Source organism: Epinephelus fuscoguttatus, linkage group LG12, assembly GCF_011397635.1.
Source record: "Epinephelus fuscoguttatus linkage group LG12, E.fuscoguttatus.final_Chr_v1".
Classification (NCBI taxonomy): Eukaryota; Metazoa; Chordata; class Actinopteri; order Perciformes; family Serranidae; genus Epinephelus; species Epinephelus fuscoguttatus.
This window is the reverse complement of record NC_064763.1, coordinates 391,429-416,414: the sequence shown is the minus strand read 5'-3', so window position 1 is coordinate 416,414 and position 24,986 is coordinate 391,429. Positions and strand designations below refer to the sequence as shown.

The following is a 24,986-nucleotide window of genomic DNA, read 5'->3' as shown; positions in this document are numbered from 1 at the left end:
TACACAGAGGATAGGCTGGATCACTGAGAAGCATGATGGGCACTGCTGTGCCACAAATGACTTCAGTGTCCTAAGGTGATAGAAAAATATGGCAGGGAAATGATTATTTTGGAAATTGATGCCTACTGTGACTGCTCCACATAAATTATGTTTACCAAGAAACAGCATTAACACTTACTTGTGGGAAGAGAGTTCCCGCTTCACCTCTTCTGTAAAGGTCAGAGTTCCGCAACACCCTGCAGTGATGAACACTCCCTGGATATCCCACATTGATGTTTGTGAACCTGTGGCAATGATAAAGTACCATGGATAGAGGAAAATGTAATAATAATAATAATAATAATAATAATAATAATAACTTTAATTCATATAGTCAGCTGCAAACTACAGATGGATAATGACAGTAAAAGGCTTCCATTTCAAATGCTTCATTAGGCTATGTTTTCTCAGCAAAAACTCAAAACCAAGAATATTTGTCTTATTTCTAGTCGAAACAAATCTAATTATGCTGAAGATAAGATTCATCACCTAAAAAGTAACTTGTTTTTAGACAATTTTCACTGAAATAATAGACAAATTTGTCAATGGAGTAAGTTTTTTTTTCTTATTACATTGACAAATGTTTGTATTTATGTCAAGTGAAAATTAGCTTGAAACAAGTTAAAATTGTCTAAAAACAATTTACGTTTTAGGTGATGAGTCTTATCTTGAATGTAATTAGATATGTTTTGACTAGAAATAAGACATTTTGACTAGAAATAAGACAAATATTCTTTTTAAGATTTTGATTTTTTGCAGTGATGTGCCAGCAGTGATGAGCATGGACCTTTTTCAAAAGTAGCTATGAATATGACATTTTTTCAGATTAAGAAGATAAGATAAGATAAGATAAGATAAGATAACATACACCTTAACTGATCCCATAATTGAGAAATTCCAGTGTTACAACAGTCAAGGAGAAAGAGTCAGATTAAAGATTTCAAAATAAAAACTTAAAAAAAACTTAAATAACTAGGTATGCAAATAAGTACAAAAATACAAGAGACAGCACTAAATAACAATAACAATAATAATAATAATACTAATAATAATGAAAATAATAAGAAGTGGATAATAATGAGCAGCAGTGAATGAAAATGAGCAGTGGATAAAGGGAGCACATCTAGTGCAAGTGATTGTATGTGCAAAACAGCAGACAGCTGTGGTGTCCATAAAGTGTCCATAGTGTCAATAAAGTGTCCATGGTGCAGTCTACTGTGAGCAGTGCTGGTTATGTAGCCTGACAGCAGCAGGTAGGAAGGACCTGCGATAGCGTTCCTTCACACACTTTGGGTGAATCAGTCTATCGCTGAAGGAGCTCTCCAGAGCTTTTATCTCCTCCTGCAGAGGATGGGAGTTGTTAGTCCTCAGCGATGACAGCTTGGCTGTCATCCTCCTTTCTCCCACCACCTGCACAGAGTCCAGAGAGCATCCCAGGACAGAGCTGGCCTTCTTGATCAGCTTGTCCAGTCTCTTCCTATCTGCAGCCGAGACGCTGCTGCCCCAGCAGACTACTCCGTAAAAGATGGCTGATGCCACCACAGTGTCAAAGAAGGTCTTCAGGAGCGCCCCCTGCACTCCAAAAGACCTGAGCCGCCTCAGCAGGTAGAGTCTGCTTTGGCCTTTCTTGTACAGTGGGTCCATTGAAGGGCCTACTGCGGGGCGGAGACGAGACAGGACCAGGCCCTCCAGAGTCTTCATGAGGTGCGATGTTAATACCACTGGTCTGAAGCTGCTGAAGTCCTTGGGGTGCGGAGTCTTGGGCACAGGCACCATGCAGGATGTCTTCCACAGCTGTGGTACTCTCCCCAGCCTCAGGCTCAGGTTGAAGATGGTTTCAACTATCCTGCACAGTTGGTCAGCGCAGGACTTCAGGAGCCTGGAGCCGATGCCATCTGGACCCGCAGCCTTCCTGGTCTTTATCTTCCTCAGCTGATCTCTCACCTGACAGGTAGTGAAGGACAAGGGGGGGCAGGGGGGCTGTGTGCTTGGGGTAGGGGGGAGGGGTGTGGGGGTGGTGAGATGTTCGGGGAGCAGGTGACGTGTCGAAGCAGTGTGCCAGGAGTGTAGGTGGGGGTGAAGGTGAAGGTGAGGATGAGAGGGGTTGCAGCCATGATGTCTGGGCCAGGGGAGGGCCAGACTGATCAAATCTATTGAAGAACAGATTCAGATCATTCACCCACTTCTGGTCGCCTCTGCCCTGGGAGTAGCATCCTACTCCCAGGCCAGAGGCATCCTATTGCTCAGTAGTAGCAAAACAATAACTGTTACCTGAACTGATAATCACACACTGCTTGAAGGATAACCGAATGCCACCCTTTTCGGTTAAAGTATTCAGTGTGGTTGTGTTGGGGTGCTATCACCGGGATGTGCGTCCCATCAATGCTTCCCCCGCAGCGAGGGTAGCCCCATCGCGTTAGGAAGCCCCGGACAATGCGCTGCAGGTGGTACACACCTCACGGACGATCACACACACCGTTGCCTTACCGATGCCAAAAAGGTGCACAACGGTGCGGTAACCTGACCCCGTGGCTAGCCACCACATGGCAACTGCCACACGTTTCTCCACCGGTATTGCCTGCCTGAAGTGCGTGTCCAGACGTGTGAGCCTTGGTTGTAGGCGATCAATCAGCATATCAAACGTTGCTCGGCACATTCTGAAGTTAGCAAGCCATTGGTCGTCATCAAAACTGCCGAGCACTACATTTTCCCACCAGTCATAGCGTAGCTCTTCGGGTGGCACCACACTTGTCGCTGTACGGTAACGCCAGGGCCACACTGCCCGCGGAAGCGCAGCGCACCAAAATTCTCGCGCGCGCCGGAGCACCTCCGTTCACATCAGACGCGCATTTCTCCATGCTGTCGACAAGCGATTCTGCTCCCAGCTCTTGTTTTTCAGTGCCTGGCTTGTCAGATTCGCTCGCGGCTCGCGCAGAAAATAGACCAGACGCCGAACTGATCGCTGCAAATCGTGAGCCTGCCGCGGAGCTTCCCGGCGCGGCCAGTGTGGACGACACAGTCGGTTAACATGGGCGCCGAAAAGAAACTGCCTTCTCTTCTCGGCGCTTCGAGGCTATTCGCGGCGCTTCCGCGGGCGGTGTGGCCCTGGCGTAATGCCTGCAGTGAATGCAGCACAAAGCGTTGCTATATAAAGGCCTACCAGCCTCCTCCGGCGCTGAAATTTTCTGGTGCGTCTGAGTTGTTCTGCACCTTGACTGGACAGTGATAAGGCCAATAAACTGAGGTGACCTGCCTCCATCATCTTCCTGTTTGTTGTTGCTGTCACAATTATATGACATCACACAATTCACGCTAGATGATGCCTCCGCTCTGATGTCGTTGCCACAGCAACCTGTCAGATTGGATAATAATGTGGCCCAGTCTGAACAGAGCCAAATCCGATTTGGACACTTGCTAAAGATAGTGTAGACAGTCAGCCCTAAAAATCGGATCTTAGAAAGAATCAGATTTGAATCAGATTCGCCTGAACACAGCCTTATTGGGCTCCGTCAGCGCAGGAGAGACGAGCCTGGAGCAACATCTTGTCATCTCCAAATGTCCTAACAAGCAGTGCTCAATCTGTCAGTCTCCGTCCTTCAAATGCCACTATGATGGACATACCCATATCACTTTCAAATTTCACTATTAATGGTAATGTTGTTAAGGTTTGTTCAAAGCCTGGACCCAAATGCACGACTCAGACAACAGATTAACAGTGAATAACAAGTCTTTAATATTAAATATGCTGGCAAGTGCAAGAGGGAGGGGTGGTGCGTAGTCCCAGGATCCAGACGTGGCTCGTGAAGTCACCAGTGAGGTGGAGAGTGAGAGTGTCTTTGATGTGGCGTCTGTCACGTGGTAATGGCGGTGCTGCGGCACGGCGCGCTGGGGTCCGTCTTCTCGAGCGTACTCACTCAAAGGGGAAACACAGGAGAGCAGGTGACGGGCAGGCAAGTCCACAGGCAGGCAGGGAAGAAGCACACACGAGATCACGAGGCAAGCACGGCAATCTGAGTTGAGGTGGAAGGAACACAGAGGCATTAGCTACACAAGCTAATAATAAAGCACAACGGCAAAGACACAGAGGAACCAGGATGCAAACTACCACGTAGACTGATGAAACGATCTGGCGACGAGTAGGAGGGAATCCAGAGGCTTTATGGAGAGGTTGATTACTGGAGTGGATTCACCTGGTGCTGCCTGTGGAAGGAGACCACACCCACATGCACACACACAGAACAGACGGGGGAGAGAAACAGGAGGAATAATACAGACTGGGAATGACAACACACACATAATGGAGAAGGAGGGGCTGCCATGATGAGGATCATGACAAATGTAGCATTTAATTTTAAACAGGAAACAATCGTTAATTTGTTAATGTGTATGTAACCCAGGTTAAATAAGTCTGCCTGAATAATATTGTTGCACTCCGGACACGTCAACGTCACCTCCTCACGTCACCCGGTCATGTGACCGCGGCCAATCAATCACGGCACTCAGAGCGAAATTTGTAGCAGCTGCGGCGGATCTCCCACTCAGAGTTGCGGGGAGAGCCGGTCAGCAGCTGTGTGCAGGTTCGTTCACCACCTTGTCTTTTAAGGACACTCGCTATTTCGATTGTTTTACTCAGCATGCTTAGTATATTGTAACCTTTTAGATCCGACAACCGGGCCGCCGGGAGTGTGTGCCTCCGCCGTCGTGTGTGGGTTAACAAAGGAACTGGTGAGTGTTCCCAGGCGGAAAAAAAGTATACTTTAACATACTAAATTTAAGCACACTTAGTGTACTTCATAAGCACAAAATTATTGTACTCAAAGTGTGTTATTTTCGAGTACTAAAAACGTACTTAGTATACTAATGATATTTCATTATTGGTACTTAAGATATACTAAAATACAACTTAGTGTACTTGACTGTACTATTTTGAGACACCATTAAGATCAACTTAAATATACTTAAGTACACTTTTCTCTACTAATACTGTACTTATTTATAATGTTCTTTAGTTCGAATTACAGTATACTTTAATCCACTTTTCAGATTACTATTAATAAATTTAGAATATACTGGAAATGTATTTCTAATTTAATCTTAATGTGTTGCCATTGCATTTTAAATATATTTACAAAAATTAAATAAAAATTAAAAAGTTGTACTTAAGTATATTATAGTTCATCTTAATGGTGTCTCAAAATAGTACAGATAAGTACACTAAGTTGTACTTTAGTATGTCTAAAGTAGCACTCATGATATATCATTAGTGTACTAAGTACATTGTTAGCACATCGAAAATAACATACTGTGAGTACACTAATTATGTGTGCAGAAAGTATACTAGATGTATTTCATTAAAGTACACTTCAACAGTACATAGAAAGTATTTTTTTTATAATTAATTTGAATTTCAAATTACTTTTAAGTAAACATAAAAAATAATTAGAACATACTTGAGGTAGAATTTAAGTTTATTTTTAACATGCACGGCATTACAGGGAAAATGTGCATAATAAAGTACATTTAAGTACATCTTTAACAACATCTTAAACAACATTTTCAAACAGTTTCTCTTCATCGTAACATTTTTATTCAAATTTGGATCATCTGACCCCAGAGAATTCTTTTCAGTCATACTCTTTAACAAGTTAACTAAAAAACAATAATAAAAGAAAAAGAAACAATAGCTGTGCTAGCACTACCCTGCTAACTGTGCACCGCAGAGAAGCTAGTAATGACAGGGATGAACATTAAACTGACTTTTGAAACTTTTACATGTGAAGCATTGACACAGTTTGTTTAAACTCAAAATGTATGTCCACCAAAAAACAAACAAACAAAAATGATTACAAACAGTTACTGATGTTACTGCTTACTGTTTCTTTTTGCTCACAAAATTCTCATTGTTACATTTTCTCCGAATCACTGCCCTCACATCAGACACATTTGTTCCTGGAAATTCAGCAATAACTGTATCTGTAAAATAGAAAAGGACAAATAAAATGGTGTTACAAATCATGCTTTTTCAGAGTTATCACATTAGCAAGAAGGGGGCATACATACATTGTTTATTGTTTTATTGTTTATTGTTTTATTTGGATCCCCATTAGCTGCAGAAAAAAAAACGCAGCTATTCTTCCTGGGGTCCCCGATATAATGTACAGTACACAAAAGTTAAAAGCAAACTAAAAAGTTGACATTGAATAATGAAACAAAAACAAAGAATGAATATCTACATCCATATACTGTATACACATACATACTCATACACGTGTACACACATACATATAAAATAAATTAAAATATCAAAATAAAAAACATAAGAAAAATAAGAATGAAATAACATTTACAACAAAGGTTCAAAATCTTTCCAGTTTTCTTATCCATATATCTATATATATTTCAAGGTATTCTATGTATTTTCATAATTTATATCCATATGTAGCACTCAGCAGTCATCATTCCCCACTGAAAAACTTTACTCAATATACCTAAAGCATTACATTATTAATAATAAACAATAATTCCATCACTTCTATATGTATCCATTTGCCAGATGTTTTTTTCACTAACAGTTTGAATTTTTTTATACTGCTTATTTGTTCAAAGTTTTTTGGGAGTAGGTTCCAAGCATGCATGGTTCTGTACATCACTGTTCTTTTACCATAATTTGTCTTTATTTTTGGTAGTGAAGACTTTCCACTAGCTGCATGTCTCGTTGTATAGTTATGCTTATCTGAACTATACTGTAGTTCTTTATGTAGAACATGTGGTGTTTTGGATATGGATACATTTCTTATAAATATCAGTAACAAGTGGAGCAATCTGTCACCTACCATCAACCAACCTAGATTTCTATGCATTTTAATTACATTTGTTCTGAGATCACAACCAAGGACAATGCGAGCTGCTCTATTTTGCACTTTTTGAAGTTTGTTAATTGTCTCTGCCATGGCGTTTGACCAGACCACAGGGCAGTAATCAAGATTTGACAGAATTAAAGCCTGCATTATTAATTTAGTTGATTTTGGTGTTAAATATGCTTTGCATCTTTTAATGACAGATATGCCACTTCCCATTTTATTAACCATTTTGTTTATATGTGTTTTCCATGTAAGTTTGTCATCAATGACAACTCCCAGCAGCTTGGTCTCCTGTACTTGATTAATGCATACTTCTTTGATTTTCAGATTTAACTGAGGTTTTTTGCTAATGCTGTGGTATGAGCCAATTACCATACAGTTGGTTTTGGATACATTTAAAACCAGTTTGTTGTAGTTAACCCAGTCATACATGAGGGCAATCTGAAACATGTTGCTTCTGGCTATGGCCAAGGCAAGGGTAGAGGCATACAAACAAATGATAACAAGGAAAAATAGACTTAACCAATACTTACCAACAAGGGCACTCAGCTTTTCCGGATTTAGCTGCTCTTTCGCTGTTCCAGTAGGCCCTGGTTTTCCTGTGAGAGTCGAGGATGCCAAAACATCCCGCCCAAAGATCAGCACAGCTAAGTCCTGTGTGAACAGGGACATTCTTGTTCGGTTTAGTCTTTGGAAACAGATTTTGCTGACCTGCACCCCCGTGTTGCCCAGGGAAATCTGTGTCCAGGAAATAGAGTTAGTCAATTATTAGAAATGGTATTAGGAATACGTTGCTGGAATGCATTTCTTAAAAGACAAAGCCGAACTATTGAATGCCAAATATTAGTTAAGTTGTAATTTCTGCAAGTGGTCTTCAATGAATTAAAGTATAATTTCTGAACAACTGCATGCTGAAATGGAAAAAACAGTTTCTATCAAATACAGTACGTGCAAAATGTGGGTCGAGACTACAGAGACAAAACTGCTAACAGTCATGTAGTTTACAACAATTTTGGATGAAATGTTTACTGTAATAAAAAGGCAGTATTTACAAAACGTGTATAAATGCAAAACATACCATTTCTGGAGCTGGACTGGAAGAACCAGAACTTGTACTGTCAGTGTCCATGACAGGTGGCATTCTCTTCATGGTTGTAATAAGATCTCTGACACACTTGACTAAGGCTGGTATTTCTGCATTAAGGAAAAAAAACACAAGTCACAGATATATGAGAGATAAGGCTCCTATCGATACAATTACTGACATAAAAAACATAAGCAATTCTTCTTTGTATGAATACCTTTCAGAGCATCCATCACTTCCTGTTGCATGTCAACACTGGATCTGGGCTGATCCATCAGGACACTCTCCTCTTCACTTTCCCCTTGGCAGAGGTCCTGCATAAATGAAAATGTCAACAATGCTATGTTAGTATGACTCACCTGGAGTGTAGTGTCGTGTTTCTTAAATTTTCTTGCAAGCGAAGGCGGATTATTGTGAAGCCGCTTCGCCATGCTCGCATGTTTTGAAACATAGATTGTTTTAAAGCGGGAGGGGGCGCAGGTGAATTTCAGGGCTGTGTCACGCAGATTAGCGTCCCTCTAGTAAAATTCCCCCTGGGTTTACATTCCTCTTCCTCACAATAACAGCATTTCAGTCAAATTATGTCATTTTCCGTGATATTCCGTGTTAAAAAGTAGATTCCGTTTTTATTGCTCAATTCCGCGATTACGTCCGAGATTCTGTGATCGCGGAAACATTCATTCATTCATCTTCTAACCGCTTCATCCTCTTGAGGGTCGTGGGGGGGCTGGAGCCTATCCCAGCTGACATCGGGCGAGAGACAGGGTTCACCCTGGACAGGTCACCAGACTATCGCAGGGCTGACACATAGAGACAAACAACCATTCACGCTCACATTCACACCTACGGACAATTTAGAGTTATCAGTTAACCTAGTCCCCAATCTGCATGTCTTTGGACTGTGGGAGGAAGCTGGAGTGCCCGGAGAGAACCCACGCTGACACGGGGAGAACATGCAAACTCCACACAGAAGGGCTCCCATGCCCGGGATCGAACCGGCAACCCTCTTGCTGTGAGGCGAGAGTGCTAACCACCACACCACCGTGCCGCCCATCGCGGAAACAATAGGGCCCTAATTCTACTTTTATTTCTTGTGTTTTGTAAATACTTACAGTTGATCCCGAAGCCTGAGGTGGGTCAAATAAGTCCACATTGGTGTCTATGTCTGTATCGTCTTCACTTGTCAAGGGGGTGGAGGTTGTTGGATTTCTTCTCAGCAGCGAGGATTTCAGTTGGGAAAGGGCTCTGTCTCTTGCAGCCTTTGTCATCTTCGGCTTCTTAAACAAAGGGCAGAAAAAGTAAAATGTTAAACTGCAAAGGCAAGAGAGGGGTAAATATCCATCTTTGTAGATGTTTGTAGAATCTATCACCTACTGTACAGCTTATTAAGGTATTGTCAGATCATATTTCACCAGAGGAACAGTATTCACTACTCACAATTTTATCTTTTCATATCATACAATTTGTCATGTGTTGTAGTAGTTTTTGTACTTACTAAACAGTCAGTATTTCAAAACTAACACAGCTGGAGTGCCACCATCCACTTCTGCAACTGCACTGCTGTCAAACCTAAAGCCACTTATAATGAAAAATACGTCTTATCCTCCCACAATATTCCCTTATTCCCGTAAATACTTACATTTGTTTGAAGAACTTGTGATGGGTCAATCTGTGTTTCATCTTCATCTGAAGTGAGACTGGAAGTTGCAGTAATTCTTTTTTTCTGTACCGAAGAGAAAGAATGTATTACATGACAACAACATATGAACTACACCATAGATGCTTTCTGGTGAAGAGATTTTTTTAGAAAAACATTTCAACTAAAAAACATCATAGTATTACAGTGTCATAAATTCATTAACGATTTTATGTGTTACAATTAAAAATAATTCAGTGGGTGACATTCACTTCATATCATTTTTCATAAAAAAGATGAGACAAGATATTAAAAGCATAACCAACCTACAAATAGGGATTTCAGTGAATCAAGACTTTGGTAAGTATGATACGAATTGGAGCAGCATTTTGAACATACAGGTGTTTTAATCTGATGTGAAATGCAAAGAGAGGAGGGAGGGCAAAAGGAAAAACAATCGCTGTGGTAAGTGCTAGTGCAGCAACAGGTCATTAATAAACATGTAGTGACAAGTGATGAAGCTGCAAACTGTCTTGTCACTGCAGTATATCAAAATATATGTGCACGGTGTGTTAGCAACATATTGTGACTTTTACTAAATAATTGATATATTCTATTTTCATGTTATCAGGATGATGAGGATGTTTTTGCAGTAGTATCGACCAGTGTTGCCAACTTGGTGACTTTGTCGCTAGATTTAGCTACTTTTCAGAACCCTTTAGCGTTTTTTTTTTTGTTTTTTTTTAAAGCGACTCGCGTCATATCTAGCGACTTTTTGGACAGACCTTAACTACTTTTCTTGAAGGGAGTCGCCAGTATTTCTCAGTGAATGAGTGTTAATGTAGCTCTCTGGGTGGACTGTCCAGTGGGTGGGACAGAGCAGCAGCAACACGTTCAGTGGACCAATCAGCAGCCACACAGTGGGATGAACTATGAATGTGCATGCCTAAAGACTAATCACTGATCCCCATCGTTTTAATTCTAAATGATTTAACTTAACTATTTGAGTTTGATTTTGTTTTGTCAAAATAGACAAAGTTAACAACAGTGAATTTATTCCAGTGCATGATCATCTCTCTGTTCATGATACTTCAGTTACAGTCGATGCAACAGCCTGTATAAACAGTTTTTTAATATTAGAGGCAGATTTGGATGCACATTGAGGAGCCTCTTGAAATAAACGCTGGTCAGTCAGTTTAGTTTAACTTAATTTAAAATATTTTTTTTATTTTGTATATATGTAATAAAGTCATGCCATCATATATATGCAAATTAGCACGTGACGTTATCTAGCGACATCCAGGACTTTTCCTGCAGGCTTTAGCTACTTCCCACTGAAAATAGTTGGCAACACTGTTATCGACTTTGTTATAGACAAATTTGAATGCCATCAGAACTATCTATAAAATTAGTGGTATTGTGGCATCCCTAGTTGCAACACAATAGCCTATAACTATTAATTAATGTGTGTTTTCTAAAGAAACTACCAACACAAGCAACAAAAATAACCTTTGGTTTGCTTCCATCATGTGTTGTGGTACAAGGTGTGGTCCTTCTCCTTGCAACTGCCATGTGCTAGATGTCCTCATCCTTGAGGAAGGCTTCTTTTTTTCCCATCAACTCCTTGTAGTTGTCTGTAACCACAACCATACATCAGACAAACTGTCAAAACCATGTTTTTTCCCTCTTTTGCTCAATATTTTAGATATTTTGTATGTCTCGTGAAATGCACCACAGTCAATCTAATATTATACACAACAAGTCACTTTAAGTCTTTTTATAAACATAGTTACATAAAAATTAAATTACATACAAGGTTAACATTAACATTCATTAGCATGAGCCACTGGCAAATTCTTTATCAAATCATCACTAACAGTAGTGGCTGGCAAGTGCTAGCATAACAAATTTGTACAATTTTTTTCTTGTTATTTTCTTTACAGTGGGCAATTTTTGCTAAACATTCTCCACACAGCACGCTCACAAATGTTCACACAAAATCTCATCTGAAGTTGCACTAAGTTAGCACCATTTATGCTAGCATTAGCTGCCGTCTGCTGCTAACAGCTAGCTAGCTAGTTAGCTAATGCAGCTTGTGAATGATAAGTTTGCCTCTTATCTTAGTCATTAGTAGAAAGAATATTTATTCAAAAGATATTTCACACCATGCACGAGCAATACAAACCTCCGAGTAAGAGCAGTTTTGCGGCCACCTCGTTTTTAGGTGCTTTCCTGGTGCCCCAGCACACTTGTATCCATCCTTCTTCACTGGAGAGGTCCGGCCGTTTTAATACCTGAACGAGCTGCTGTCTGTACTGAGGTGTCACAATGTCAGTACTTTCGACGTGAATTGTGTTGTCCCTAAAATAAAACATCCCGAACTTGAACTGCGCCATTGTAACTCAACTGCAACAACGCTTCCCTCAGCATCTACATTCAAGCAGGTTGCATTCGGGGGTAACCAATCAGCGGCAGCACAGCGCCAGGAGTACTTCAGGGTCAATTTGAAAAATGTCCACCACATGCAAATTTTCAATTTTGACATTGAAAATTGTCTGTCAGACGCAGACTCTACGTTCTTGCAAAAAAAAAAAAAAAAAAAAGAGTAATTAAATTTTAAAAAAGTCTGTGTACACCGTAATGTACGGTCCCTCTCGGCCACCGTAGTAATGTCCTTGCACGCATGCGCACGTATCAGTAATGTTACAATGACGTTTTATCCAGGACACTGCGCGCGCCCTCTGCACTTTACTTTACCCATGGATGTATTTTACTGGGCTTAGGGAAAAACTGTAAAACCGCTCGCAGACATGGCACCCAAAAGACATTACAAAGAATATCTGCTGAATGAGTCGAGCCAACCTTCAAAGGCAGCCAAATACAGACGGCTAGCAAAAGAGAAAGAGGTATTTGAGCTTTCACATTTATTTTATTATCAACAACAGCAGTGATTATAGAATAAGATTAATAATTCTTAATTTTAAATGCAAGGACCTTCTTGTTCATTGCAGAATACTTTAAACTGCAGAGGGAGTTACAAGAAATACCTCAGTGCATCCTGTACAACTAACAATAGAGAGGTCTTGAAAGAGGTAGACCATTTTTTTCATTCGCAACAATATGAATTGCAGATAGTGTTACATGCAAGTTGACATTCCAACTGCACTTCCCAGATTCCACTTTCAAATAACGGTGAACGAACATATTCTCTGGAGGAATATCCAGGAGACAATCCCACAACTAACAAACAGGTAAAAACAGTGATCATTACTATGTTTTATGCTTCCATTCTGAAATAAAATTAAGGGGTTCACAAAATACATATTACTTTCCTCTAAAGCTTTTATTCATCCATAATTTTATTTGTAATGTTTATCATACCCTAAATGTTTACAGTATGATAGTTAAATAAATCTATGTGCTGTCTCATGATCAGAATGTTCCCAATGAGGGCCTTGTTGCAGAAGGACCAAGCGGTCAGTCATCTTTAGAATGTTTGAGAGGAAAGCATCTTGTCAGTCCAATAAGAGAGCAACAGCTTCAGGACAGACCAAACAGAGATTCATCAGAGGTATTAAAATACCAGCAATTGAAATTGTTGATATTAATTGCTGTGTTATACTATATGTATAGTTTCTGTATAATTGTCATTTCAATTAAATTAAACGTGATGAAAATAATGATTGTCCTAGCCCCTACAGTGTATTTCCTTAAAATGAGACACAAACATATAGTATTGTCATTAATACTTCACTTGAGAATTTCCATGTATTATATCTTCATTATATGCAGCCTGCCGGAGAGGGAGTCTCCAGAAAGACCCACCCAGTGCTAGAATTGCCACCCTCCACCTACTCACACTGCACTTTTCAATTTTGTGGGGATCAACAAGATATGCAAAACGGACCAGAAGCACAGGTACTATAGTTACAAGTTACTAGTTTCATTTTTATGCTAAAAACAACCCCTTTAATCGATACAGAAAATGTGAATAGAGTAGTTTTTATTTTTTTAAACCGACGTCTTAAAATAGTAATATAGGCTACCGATAATAAACATGTATTGAAAGTGAACACCAGCAAGGTCTCATTTGGTCACAGAATTATAACTACATATAACTATTTCAAAGTATGATTGCATTATTCATTCATGTTTAATTTACATTGTAATTCAAGCAAATTAGTAGTTCCACATGAGGCTAACAAAGTTCCTAACAGGTGGCTGACTTATAGCCTACATTGGCACTTGATGGCTGTGACATATACCTTCCCTTAATTAATACAGTTCTTCAGTATGTGAAGCTGTAGTCACCATTTTCCTGGATATTATCCATCTGTTCCATCTTCACTGCACATATAATGCAAATGTGGCTTAATTTGCTTAATGTGACTTAAATCTGATGTTTTATTCCGCCAATACAACAATTTTGTTTTTTATTAAGCATTATTATGCAGTTTTGGCTTAATGTTTGAACTCACTGTCTTGATAGAAACAGATGCCCTGTCTTGCATCCACCCAAGGATTAGTGCTTTTCAGTATTCTTGTTTCTGATTTGTTAATAGAGTTCATTTGTTTTCTAGGTTTGGGCAAGGAGCTACACATTTTGTATATTTACTGAATATAGGCACTACATTCATCCTTTCCCCTGAAATCACATCAGTTTTATATGAAGCTAGTGTGTATTCCATTTGCATAACTCTCTGCTAACAACCCCAGAAGGCAACATGGTAAATTCTCTAAATGTAAATACTACCAGATGACTTGTAGTAGTTACCACTTATCTTTTGGAGCACTAGTATTGTTTTATATGTCAAAACTATAAAAGAAATGAAAATGAAAATATTTATGCTTACATTTATATTTTGCTAGGACATGTTAGAGAAGCAACCAGGATGCAATGTGCCTGCTACTCCACCTGATCAGCAAGAGACACCAAACCAACAGGTTATTAACATGTATTATTGTACAGTATGTTTTTTCTGTAAATCTGTAAGCAATCTCTTTTAATGCAGATGAATGTAACAGTTTTCTATCTTGTCTTTTTTTATGTCTTCACAGGCAGAGACATTTTTGTTGGATGGAGATGATCCAGCGTATCCTGGAGCTCCACTGACAAAGGGACAAAGTTTAATCTTACTGATGTCTTATGTACTAAGGCACAATGTGACAGGTGTGGCACTGGAACATCTACTGAAGATTGTCAATGAACATTTCCCTGGAATGGTACCAGTAACCACATACCTTTTTCATAAAGCTTATGGACAATATGGAAATTATGTCCCCCATTTTTACTGTCCAGCATGTGAAAACTACTTAGGGGTAAATAATACCAGTGAACTACAGTGTGGTGCTTGTAATGCAGTAACTGATTCAGAGAGCTGTCTCAAAAGTGGGTGTTTCTTTCTAGTGCTTAGTTTGGCTTCACAAATCAAAACATTGCTTGAACGAAACCAAAGTTTAAAAAAAGACTGGCAATGTGCAGATGTCATTTCAGATATACAGTGTGGAGAAGAGTACCAGAAACTCAAAGAATCAGGTGAATTAGGTGAGGATGACATAACTTTAATTTGGAACTGTGATGGAATTCCAGTTTTCAGGAGTTCAAAGTATCAAATCTGGCCCATTCAGTGCCAGGTTATAGAACTCGAACCTAAAGAACGCAAGGCAAATATCTGTCTTCCTTGTCTCTGGTTTGGCGAGAAGAAGCCAAACTTCTTAACATTTTTGAAGCCATTTGTTAATGAACTGCAAATTTTAGAACAAAATGGCATTAAATGGAAGGACTCAGCAAATGTGCAACATGTCTCCAAAGTGTATGCTCTGATATGCAGTTCAGATTCAGTTGCTCGCCCACTTCTAAGAAACACCAAACAGTTTAATGGCTTTTATGGATGTGATTTTTGTTACCATGTTGGTGGTGGTCCTTACACAAACAAAGGCCCAAAACCACATCTTAGAACTGAAGCTAAGCATTTTGATCACGCAATGGCTGCAACACCAGACAGTCCTGTAATGGGAGTAAAAGGACCTTCACCATTAATGAAACTCACAAAGTTTCAAATGATAAATGGATTTGTTCCAGAGTATCAGCATTGTGTCTGCCTTGGTGTGACAAGACAATTAGCAAAACTGTGGTTTGACTCAAGAAATCATGACAAAGAGTGGTACTTAGGAGCAAAATCAGACCGCATTGACAAAGAGCTCATTGCAATTCAACCCCCTGTTGAGATAACAAGAGTACCACGATCTGTGGCAGACAGAAAATATTGGAAAGCGTCAGAGTGGAGGTCATTCCTGTTATTCTATGCCCTGCCTTTACTGAATGGGGTCTTACTAAAGAAGTTCTGGAACCACCTTTTTCTGTTTGTGTTCGCAATGCACATTCTTTTGGGAGAAAAGGTGAAACGCTGTGATATTGAAGTAGCTGAAAGAGCTCTCAAGAAGTTCTCACTGCAGTTTGAGAAGTTATATGGTGCAGCAAATATGACATTTAATGTCCATCTTCTGACAAACCATGCTGCAAGTGTTAGGAACTGGGGCCCTTTGTGGGCCACATCAACTTTTTCCTTCGAATCATTTAATGGCACTTTGTTACAGTACTTCCATGGGACAACACATGTTCCAGAGCAAATAGTTAAAAGATTTCTTTGCTGGAGGAGTCTAACACAAAAAGCCGAAAAGTACATGGTAGATGCTAACGAAGGGGTGAAATGCATTTTTTCACATCTCCTAAACAGCAATGTATCAAGTTCTAATTCATCTAGCCTGGATGAAAATGTCAGGGTTTTTGGTAATCCCTGTCATCACAAACTGTCAGCATTAGAAAAACTTGCTATCAAAGACTTGCTAAGTGTTACAGTCGAACACTGTGTTTGTTATCACCGTTTCATTGTAAAAGGTGTACTGTATCATTCCAGCAGTAACAGAAGTCTAAAAAAAAGGATCAACTCAACAGTGGAGTTACAGGATGGAAAATTATGTAGAATTCTTTGCATGTCAGTATTCAGAGCAGGCGATTTGTCATTGCACTGTATATTGGTAAAGGAGCTTGTGAAGACTGATGGACAGCTCTGCAAGGATAGTCAACTGAACATTGCTTCCACTTTTATGTCTGAGGTGTCAGAATCTAGGAATGTTTATGCGGTGCCCACTGACCTGTTCCACAGGAAATGTGTTTTGATCCAATCAAGAGACAAACAATATGTTATTCCTCTACCAAATAATGTAGAGAGAGATTAAATAGTTACTGGGGAAGTTTGAGAAAAAATGCTGAAGCCACTGCCAAATTGTAAGAAATAGGGATTACATATCAGTGTGTATTCTTGGTGTGCCTTAAAACTAGTGGACAATGTCCAAAAATGGCAACTTCAGAGTATTAAATCTGTAAAAATGATAAGGCACATGGGCAAGCACACACAAAGACTGTGCTGTTAAACAGTTATACTATAACAGTTGTGGTATAACAAAATACAAACAAAATCGTAGGGGTGAATACTTTTGCAAGGCACTGTACCTGGCCTCAAAATGTTGAACTTTAACAGACTGTTTTCATGCAAAATCAAAGACTTTCAAAAGATTCATTTTTCTGTCAAGCAGCAAAGCAAATTTCCTGTTATCTACACATCTTAATATGTTCATAAGTGTAATGTGTTTTCTGATTGCTGTCAAATGTAAGTGAAACAATCCAAGCTTTGGAATAAGTACTTTCCATGTGATGATAAGAAATACACAAGGTTGTACTGTTTTTTTATTAGAAATACTGGTGAATACTGCATTACATAAAAGCACATGGTCAATTGAAAGGTGCTCTGTTGTTGATGTTCATGTTTATTCAAAATTCACCATTAAATTTGGAGAATGGATGGATTTTTAAATATTGCATAAAAACAACGGTGGTGTTGAAGTAATCCAAATACTTTATAACACTAATTGCTAACATTTTAAAATTGAAATAGAAAAGTAAGGATATTTTTTCAATTAGAAAAGGTATTGTTACATAACAGCATTGTTGCATTTTGCTGGTAAAATACATTATTTTAAAAGGTTGAAGAGAAAAGGTCAGCTGCAGAAATTAACTGTTATTGTACATTCTTTTAAACTGATCTTAGCACACTAAAAGAAATGGCTACATACTGATGAATTTGTTCTGGTTTATAGTGTACTTATGAAGAATACACTAATTTACCACTGAAGTAGTATTCAATTATTAATATACTTATTTTAAGTGCACTTTAACACTGCTGTGCTAACAATGATATGAAAAAAAGTGTTATAAAAGTGAACTTATTGAAAGGGTGCTAAAAGTGCACTTGATAAAAGTAGATGCAAATACACTGACATTAAACTTATATTTAACGCATTCGAAGTACATAATAAATAAATATACTAATCAAACACTTATATAGATTTCAGTGTTAGTATATTTTATATGAATATACTTAATATGAATTTAAGTATTAGTACTAAATAGTGTACTTTATCTAAGTAAACTGAAGTACTACTGAGGAAATAATATATTTGTAATTAATACATTTATAATATATTTTTGGTTTACTTTATTTTAACACATAAAGTCAAAATGTGCTAGAAATGTACTTTCAGAAAATTAAGTACATTTTTAGTACATTAAAGTATATTACTTTTTTACCTGGGTTGTATGGTTAAGATGTTATGCTAGTACCGTTGGCATTAGCATTAGCATCGGCCGTAGCAGCGGCCGTTCGTAATTTATGTGTCTGCTATGTTGTATAAGTAGGCTAGCATTATCTTGTGGGTTGGTGCATGTATTTCGGCTGTGGCACAAGCTAGGTTTCTACATGCCCACAGTGAATACATTGCTGTTCATTTGTATTGTGTTAGTGTGTGCAAGCTATATGCTAACCTGTAGTACTTAGGATGAAGCTAAAACATGGAAAACTTTGAAAGCATTTTGGATGTTTTATGGTTTGTATTTTGTATGTTATGATTGTTAATTTTTTTTTTGTGTACACAAAGGGATAAATGAGGTAAAAGTTAATACAGCTAATTGCCATGACACGCTGATTTGACTGGACCTGTTATCTTGATGCAGGCCAGGTGTCTCCTTTTGGAGCTGAAAGATGGCGAGCTACTGAAACTACGGCTGGGAGCCTACAACCTCATAGCACTACAGCATCACAGCCCTGCTGCTCTGGTAGGAGGCTGTCACAGCCTGCCCCCCCGCAATTCTCATTAAACTGCCACAACTCCACGCACATCCCCTCTCCTCCTAATGGACAATAACCAATGGAAAATTTCTATGAGCGCTCACTCAGACTCTCGTGGATTGTGACAGTGTGTAGATTGTGTGAAGCAACTTTGGGGTTATATTTATTTTCGCATTATGAATTTTTTGTATGCTGTTGTGTTATCCTGAACCAAACTGCGCCATATTTAAAGTGCACTTAAATAACATTCTAACCGGTTGCCATAACTGCAGTTTGTACATATTTTGTGGGTTTTTTTTATTTTTCTTTTCTCACCATTTGTTGTTGTAAATATTTTGGGTTGTCATTTACTTTACAATACAAGGTACCTGCATAAATTAACTGCCTTCGGTGTCCTTATTGGTTGCTGACCACCAGCTCCCGCAGCCGCACCTAAACTTCTGAGCAGATTTCTTAGCCCATAGCCATAGTGTATTGGTTAGCCCAACTGGCTAACATTAACAGCTTATTGACAATTGGCTAACGAGCGCAATTATCCGCTACATTTGACGAGCGCAATTATCCGCTACATGTATATACTATTTAATCTCAACTACTATATGCTTATGAATTATTTGTTGCAATTAAAAACGATTTTGACTAGCCTGCTATTTGGATGTTAATTATTTGAAACAAATTTTCTTGGGCCTAGCCTATAAATGAATGGCAATGAATCATGAAAGTAATATCTCAAGTTTTTTTTTTTTTTTGCACATCATCCTCTGACCACCAGAGTCTGTAACACACAAGCGTTAAGAAGTGCACTGGCTTTCTGAAATAATCATCTTCTGAATAATATCACGTAACGTTTAGCCATCATCTCACTTCCCTTCACTGATCAGTGTCGCTATGCTCTCTACGCTGCGGCCATGGGAACTGCCCATTGGTCCGACAGCCCATTGGTTCGACATCCCATTGTTCCGAATATATTAAACCCATTGTTCCGAAGTCCGTTCTGAAATCATCATGATGCCCTGTGGTTAAGGTCTGGTTAGGTTTAGGCACAAAAACCACTTGGTTAGGGTCAGGAAAAGATCATGGTGTGGGTTAAAATGAAAAAGACAGTGACAAACACATAAACCGTGAGCCTGCTCTGCCTCAAGCCTTTCCCAGCTGACCCAGAGCCAGTCGCGGTGCACCATACGCCCGCCGCAAGCCGTTTAGCACCGTGGACAGTCAGACTAATGGGATGTCGAACCAATGGGCTGTCGGACCAATGACATGGACCTGCCACAGCGGGTTTCCATGGCAACGCCTGTGAACTACAGAGATTAAATAGTCCGCTCAGCTGTGGCTTGTGAAAAACTCATGACTTGAACTGTAAAACACATTAAAGCATAAATAATTGATTTAATATTCATTTCTTTGGTAAGTGACCATGGTATAAGCGGGTTAATGCCCTTTGAGGTGTCAATGCAGCTGCCAGCGTGTCTCCTCCCCCCAGTGCCTCTGCAGCCTCCTCTGTCTCTGCTGCTGCACCTGTATCGGCAGCCTCCTCTGTCTCTGCTGCCGCCTGTGCCTCTGCAGCCACCTCTGTCTCTGCTGCCGCCCTTGCCTCTGAGGTGTCGAGAACTTCCAAGTCACAAGGGGCACAGGAATATCAAGGTATTGCTTTGATTTTTGGAAGCCACACGGTTTAAATACTGTTTTGCGCACTGTAAAATAAGCTCTGTGGGTGATGAACACTGTCTTGCAGCAAAGAATGAGGACAGCCTTGGCTGTGGATTGTATTGTGAGGCTATAACACAGACCTGCAACCTCCCACCATGTCGAACCTCCTGGACATTAGGAGACCACCCAGAGCAACAACAACTGGTATGTTCATCACAAACAACTGTATCAAAGGAATCTACCAATGCAGGACCAATACAGCCTACTGGAAATCAAAGAGAAACATAGCAGATAAAGGGGACAGATCTGCATTTGAATTCTTAGTTAAGAATAACTAGTAATGACATATGCCACCCACATTTTACTCAAGCTACTTTGACTATGTAGGTCTTTTATACACACAAGCAACACCTGACCATACAGATAATAGATTGGTCATGTTATGTTGACATGGAAAATGGGCACTCATCAGTCTACCCCTGGTATTGAGAAATGTTCAACACGCAAGAACAATATACTCATTTAACTTTTTTTGCCATTTTGCCATGTATAAAAAGATAACAGAAATGGATATGTAAATGTGCTTTTTGTTTAGGTAAACTCACAAGAAATGGATGCCATTGTCATTCCTTTTTGGGTTCCTGGGCATTTCCTTTTGTGTGTAAGTTCACTTTTGTGTATTTAAGCTTATATTCGTGAAGTTGTTCATTGTAACATGGTCAAGAACTGTCCTCCACAGGCTCACTCAGGGCTTTCCTTCACTTTATGGCACAGTAATGTTGTGTTCCGCTGTAGGATTGAAATAGAAATTATTGTTATTACTGGAACTTCACGTGGTTATGAAATGTATGTACACCATAATTTGCTGTCATTTTTTCCACCCTCCATATGCTCTTCAAATGCCCCTTCTTATTTCCTACTATTCATATGCCTTTTTTTCTTGCTTTGTAATGACAACATTTCTTCAAGACTTTGAGTCTGTTCATAACCTCCCTGTAATTCCTTTATTCTCCAGGTTATGAAGCCAATGCAGAAAGAAATTCTGTTCAATGTCTATCAATATCACATGAAAAAACAGGGCTTTGGACATTACAGTTATCACAGTTGCTTAAGGCAAAAACCATGCAGTGTACTTTCATTTAGTCAAAGACATTTCCTTGACTAAGGTCTGTGATTTTACAACTGAGATTTATTTACATTTATTATTGTCTTTGGCACTTACCAAGAAAATATGTTAACTCACAATTTTCTTCTTCTCCTTTTATACCTACAGTTGTAAAATCTCAGGAAAACTTTTTTGCATGTTTGCCTACATTGTTGTTCTATTTTTAAAGGCAGTCACATTCCCCTGACTTGCCAAGTTTGGTTAGCTTGATGATGACAGCCCATTGGTTCGACATCCCATTAGTCTGACTGTCCGCGGTGCTGAACGACTCGCGGCGGGCATATGGTGCGCCACGACCGGCTGGCGGCAGGCGGAGCAGGCTCACGGCTTTTTGTTTGTCACTTTCTTTTTCATTTTAACCTATACCATGAACAATGAATGGTTGTTTGTCTCTATGTGTCAGCCCTGCGATAGTCTGGCGACCTGTCCAGGGTGTACCCTGCCTCTCGCCCGATGTCAGTTGGGATAGGCTCCAGCACCCCCGCGACCCTCAAGAGGATGAAGCGGTTAGAAGATGAATGAATGAATGAATGTTTCTTCAGACATGGAAGAAGGTTTGCCCATTTCACAGAAGAGGGCAAACACATGGCTTCTTTCACCTGTCTTTAGACTAAAATGGATAAAAAAGTCTAATGAAGTGACAGAATATGTGACATCACAATCATTCCTGACTGATATGATACAATTACTTTACATGCATGTGTAATTAAGGCTTTTGTCAGAAGGACACTGCTGTCACCAATATCCCAAGAGGCAATGACAACCCGAGATGCACGTTATAATAAATACCTAGTGAAGGACGTTTGTACTGTCATTTTGGTTTTTCAAGTTTCAGTAATAGTGGCCATGAACTAACGTAAAGGTCAAACTCTTGCTCCTGTTGTCAGCAGGACCCATTAGATGTGGGCAAAAACCTTACAACAATGGAAGAGCACTGCTTCTCTCAAAAGCCTCGTGTTGTCCATCAAACAGACTTCGTAAGTGTGTAATTAATGTGACTTTATCATTCCATGTAGAGTGCGTTCATTATATGATAATAATGTTTATCATGGAATGTTATGTCTATTTAGATTAATGAATGTGAGGACAACCCAGAGTTGCTGGAGGTTAGTGAGAAGCCATCCAAGAATTACTGACCTACAGTTTTTAAGATTATTAGTGAAAATTTAATTTTGAAATTACAGGAAGTGGTAAAAGAGGCACAGTGGGTGTGCCAGCTTCATAGTGATGACCTTGTACACTGGATGAATGGGAGCACTTCAGCAAGGAAACATCTTGAGGTAAGTATCTCAGCATGAAGAGATAATTACCTCCGCCAAGGAGGTTATGTTTTCGCCGGCGTTGGTCTGTTTGTTTGTCTGCAAAATAACTCAAAAAGTTATGAACGAATCAGATGATGGTGATCAGTTAAAGCAGAGTGGATAAAATAATAAAAGTCTGTCGTCTGACAGCCTCAGCAGCAATTCCAATTTCTAATGAGACGGTGAAAATAGCGCCATGTGGTGGCCGGAAAGCATGCCTTGTTCTACTTCCTAAATATTGTTGTAATTTTAAAATTGAAATTAATGTTCTGTGTTTTTTTATAAATAAAATTGAAAATTGAATTGAAATTGTTTGAAAAAAACCCAAAACAAAACATTATATTCTGTGTTGGTACAAAATAAAAATATGAGGGGCCGTACAAGACCTAATTCATTCTGGCCCTCTCACAAACAAACATTCTCCTTACACATACATATATTTTCTCCCTCACACATACATTCTCCTTTCACATACATATATTTTCACTCTTCTTTCACATACATATATTTACACTCTCACACACATACATTCTCCTTACACATACATATATTTTCTCTCTCACACACATACATTCTCCTTTCACATACATATATTTTCACTTTTCTTTCACATACATATATTTACACTCACACACACATACATTCTCCTTACACATACATATATTTACACTCACACACACATTCTACTTACACATACATATATTTTCTCTCTCACACACATACATTCTCCTTTCACATACATATATTTTCACTCTTTTTTCACATACATATATTTTCACTCTCACACACATACATTCTCCTTTTCAAATACATATATTTTCACTTTTCTTTTACATACATATATTTTCACTCTCACATATATATACACTTTACTTTCACTGATACAGGAAGTTCCTCCTTAAGCAGGAAGTCACTCTTAAACCAGGAAATACATGTGCAAGACTTACTCAGCTTATCCTAACTTGATGTTAAATAGCAGAAATTTACAATGATGGTATTCAAAGTTATCCTGTTTTCTTATCTGGTGCAGTTTTGCATTTTTGGAGTAAGTAGCAATGAAGATGATATTAGACATTTTTTTAAAAAAATGTCTTACAATGTATTGAACAACTGCATGGAGAAACTACAGATTCTTTTGTTCATGAAAGGCTGTATGGAGAACTTTGTGATCACATTCAAACCTTATCTGGATTTCTGTCAATCTCAAGATTTGTTGAAGATTCAAGAAACAGAGAAGCAGTCAATACATTAGAGTCCTTGTATGGATGTCTTCAGTGTTTGCTGACTGCTCATGAAACCAGACAAAGAACCAGGGCTGACGACAGTTATGCTCTGTTGCCTCCACCTGTCATGACTGGACATCAAGGCAGACCTAGATACAGCATTTCACAAGAGCAAATCTCTCATTTAGTATCCCTTGGAATGAAGTGGCAAAGCATTGCAACATGCTTGGGGGTAAGCCGCCAGACTCTCTACAGGCACAGACAGCAGCTTGGTGTTCAGCCACTAACATATGCAACACTATCAAATGACAACCTGAACAGAGTTGTTGGTGAAATTCTTCAGTATACCACAAATGCAGGTGAACGTTATGTGCATGGGAGCTTGAGGTCACGTGGACTACGCATTCAAAGGTGGCGTGTTAGACAGAGTCTGCAAGAAATTGACCCTATGGCATGGTCCTTCAGGAGACGCCATGCAATACGTCGAGTTTACAGTGTTGCAACCCCTAATCAATTATGGTAAGTAAATTCCCAACAATACAACTTAGAGTAAATCAAGTAGCACAAAGTCAGTATCAGTTTAGGGGCGTCAGTGGCTTAGTGGTAGAGCAGGTGCCCCATGTACAAGGCTGTTGCCGCAGTGGCCCAGGTTTGATTTCAGCCTGTGGCTCTTTGCTGCATGCCTCTCCCTCTCTCTCTCTCCCCCTTTCACACTTCACTATCCTATCAATTAAAGGCAAGAAATGCCCCTAAAAATATCTTTAAAAAAAAGTCAGTATCAGTTTCCTAGAATCCACTTGGACATGGTGCAAGAAGTACTTTATTAAAATTAAAATAAGTGTA

General features: G+C 39.3%; 1 protein-coding gene across 4 annotated transcripts; it reads right to left on the bottom strand.

Annotated features, from left to right (window-relative positions):
- Nucleotides 1-5,489: 5,489 nt before the first annotated feature.
- On the bottom strand, nt 5,490-14,525 carry LOC125898013 (uncharacterized). 4 transcript variants are annotated; one of them, XM_049591613.1, is made up of 8 exons: nt 14,473-14,525; nt 11,129-11,253; nt 9,623-9,706; nt 9,096-9,260; nt 8,201-8,297; nt 7,978-8,093; nt 7,433-7,637; nt 5,490-6,012 (listed from the first exon to the last, which is right to left on the bottom strand). In XM_049591613.1, the coding sequence occupies exons 2-8, from the start codon at nt 11,189-11,191 to the stop codon at nt 5,909-5,911; spliced, it is 834 nt and encodes a 277-aa protein (XP_049447570.1). In that variant the 5' UTR covers nt 11,192-11,253; nt 14,473-14,525; the 3' UTR covers nt 5,490-5,908. The 4 variants fall into 4 exon arrangements, with proteins under 4 accessions (XP_049447570.1, XP_049447569.1, XP_049447572.1 ...); XM_049591612.1 differs by lacking the exon at nt 14,473-14,525 and adding an exon at nt 11,805-12,131; XM_049591615.1 differs by lacking the exon at nt 14,473-14,525 and having other exon boundaries at nt 7,433-7,553; nt 11,129-12,131.
- Nucleotides 14,526-24,986: the final 10,461 nt, after the last annotated feature.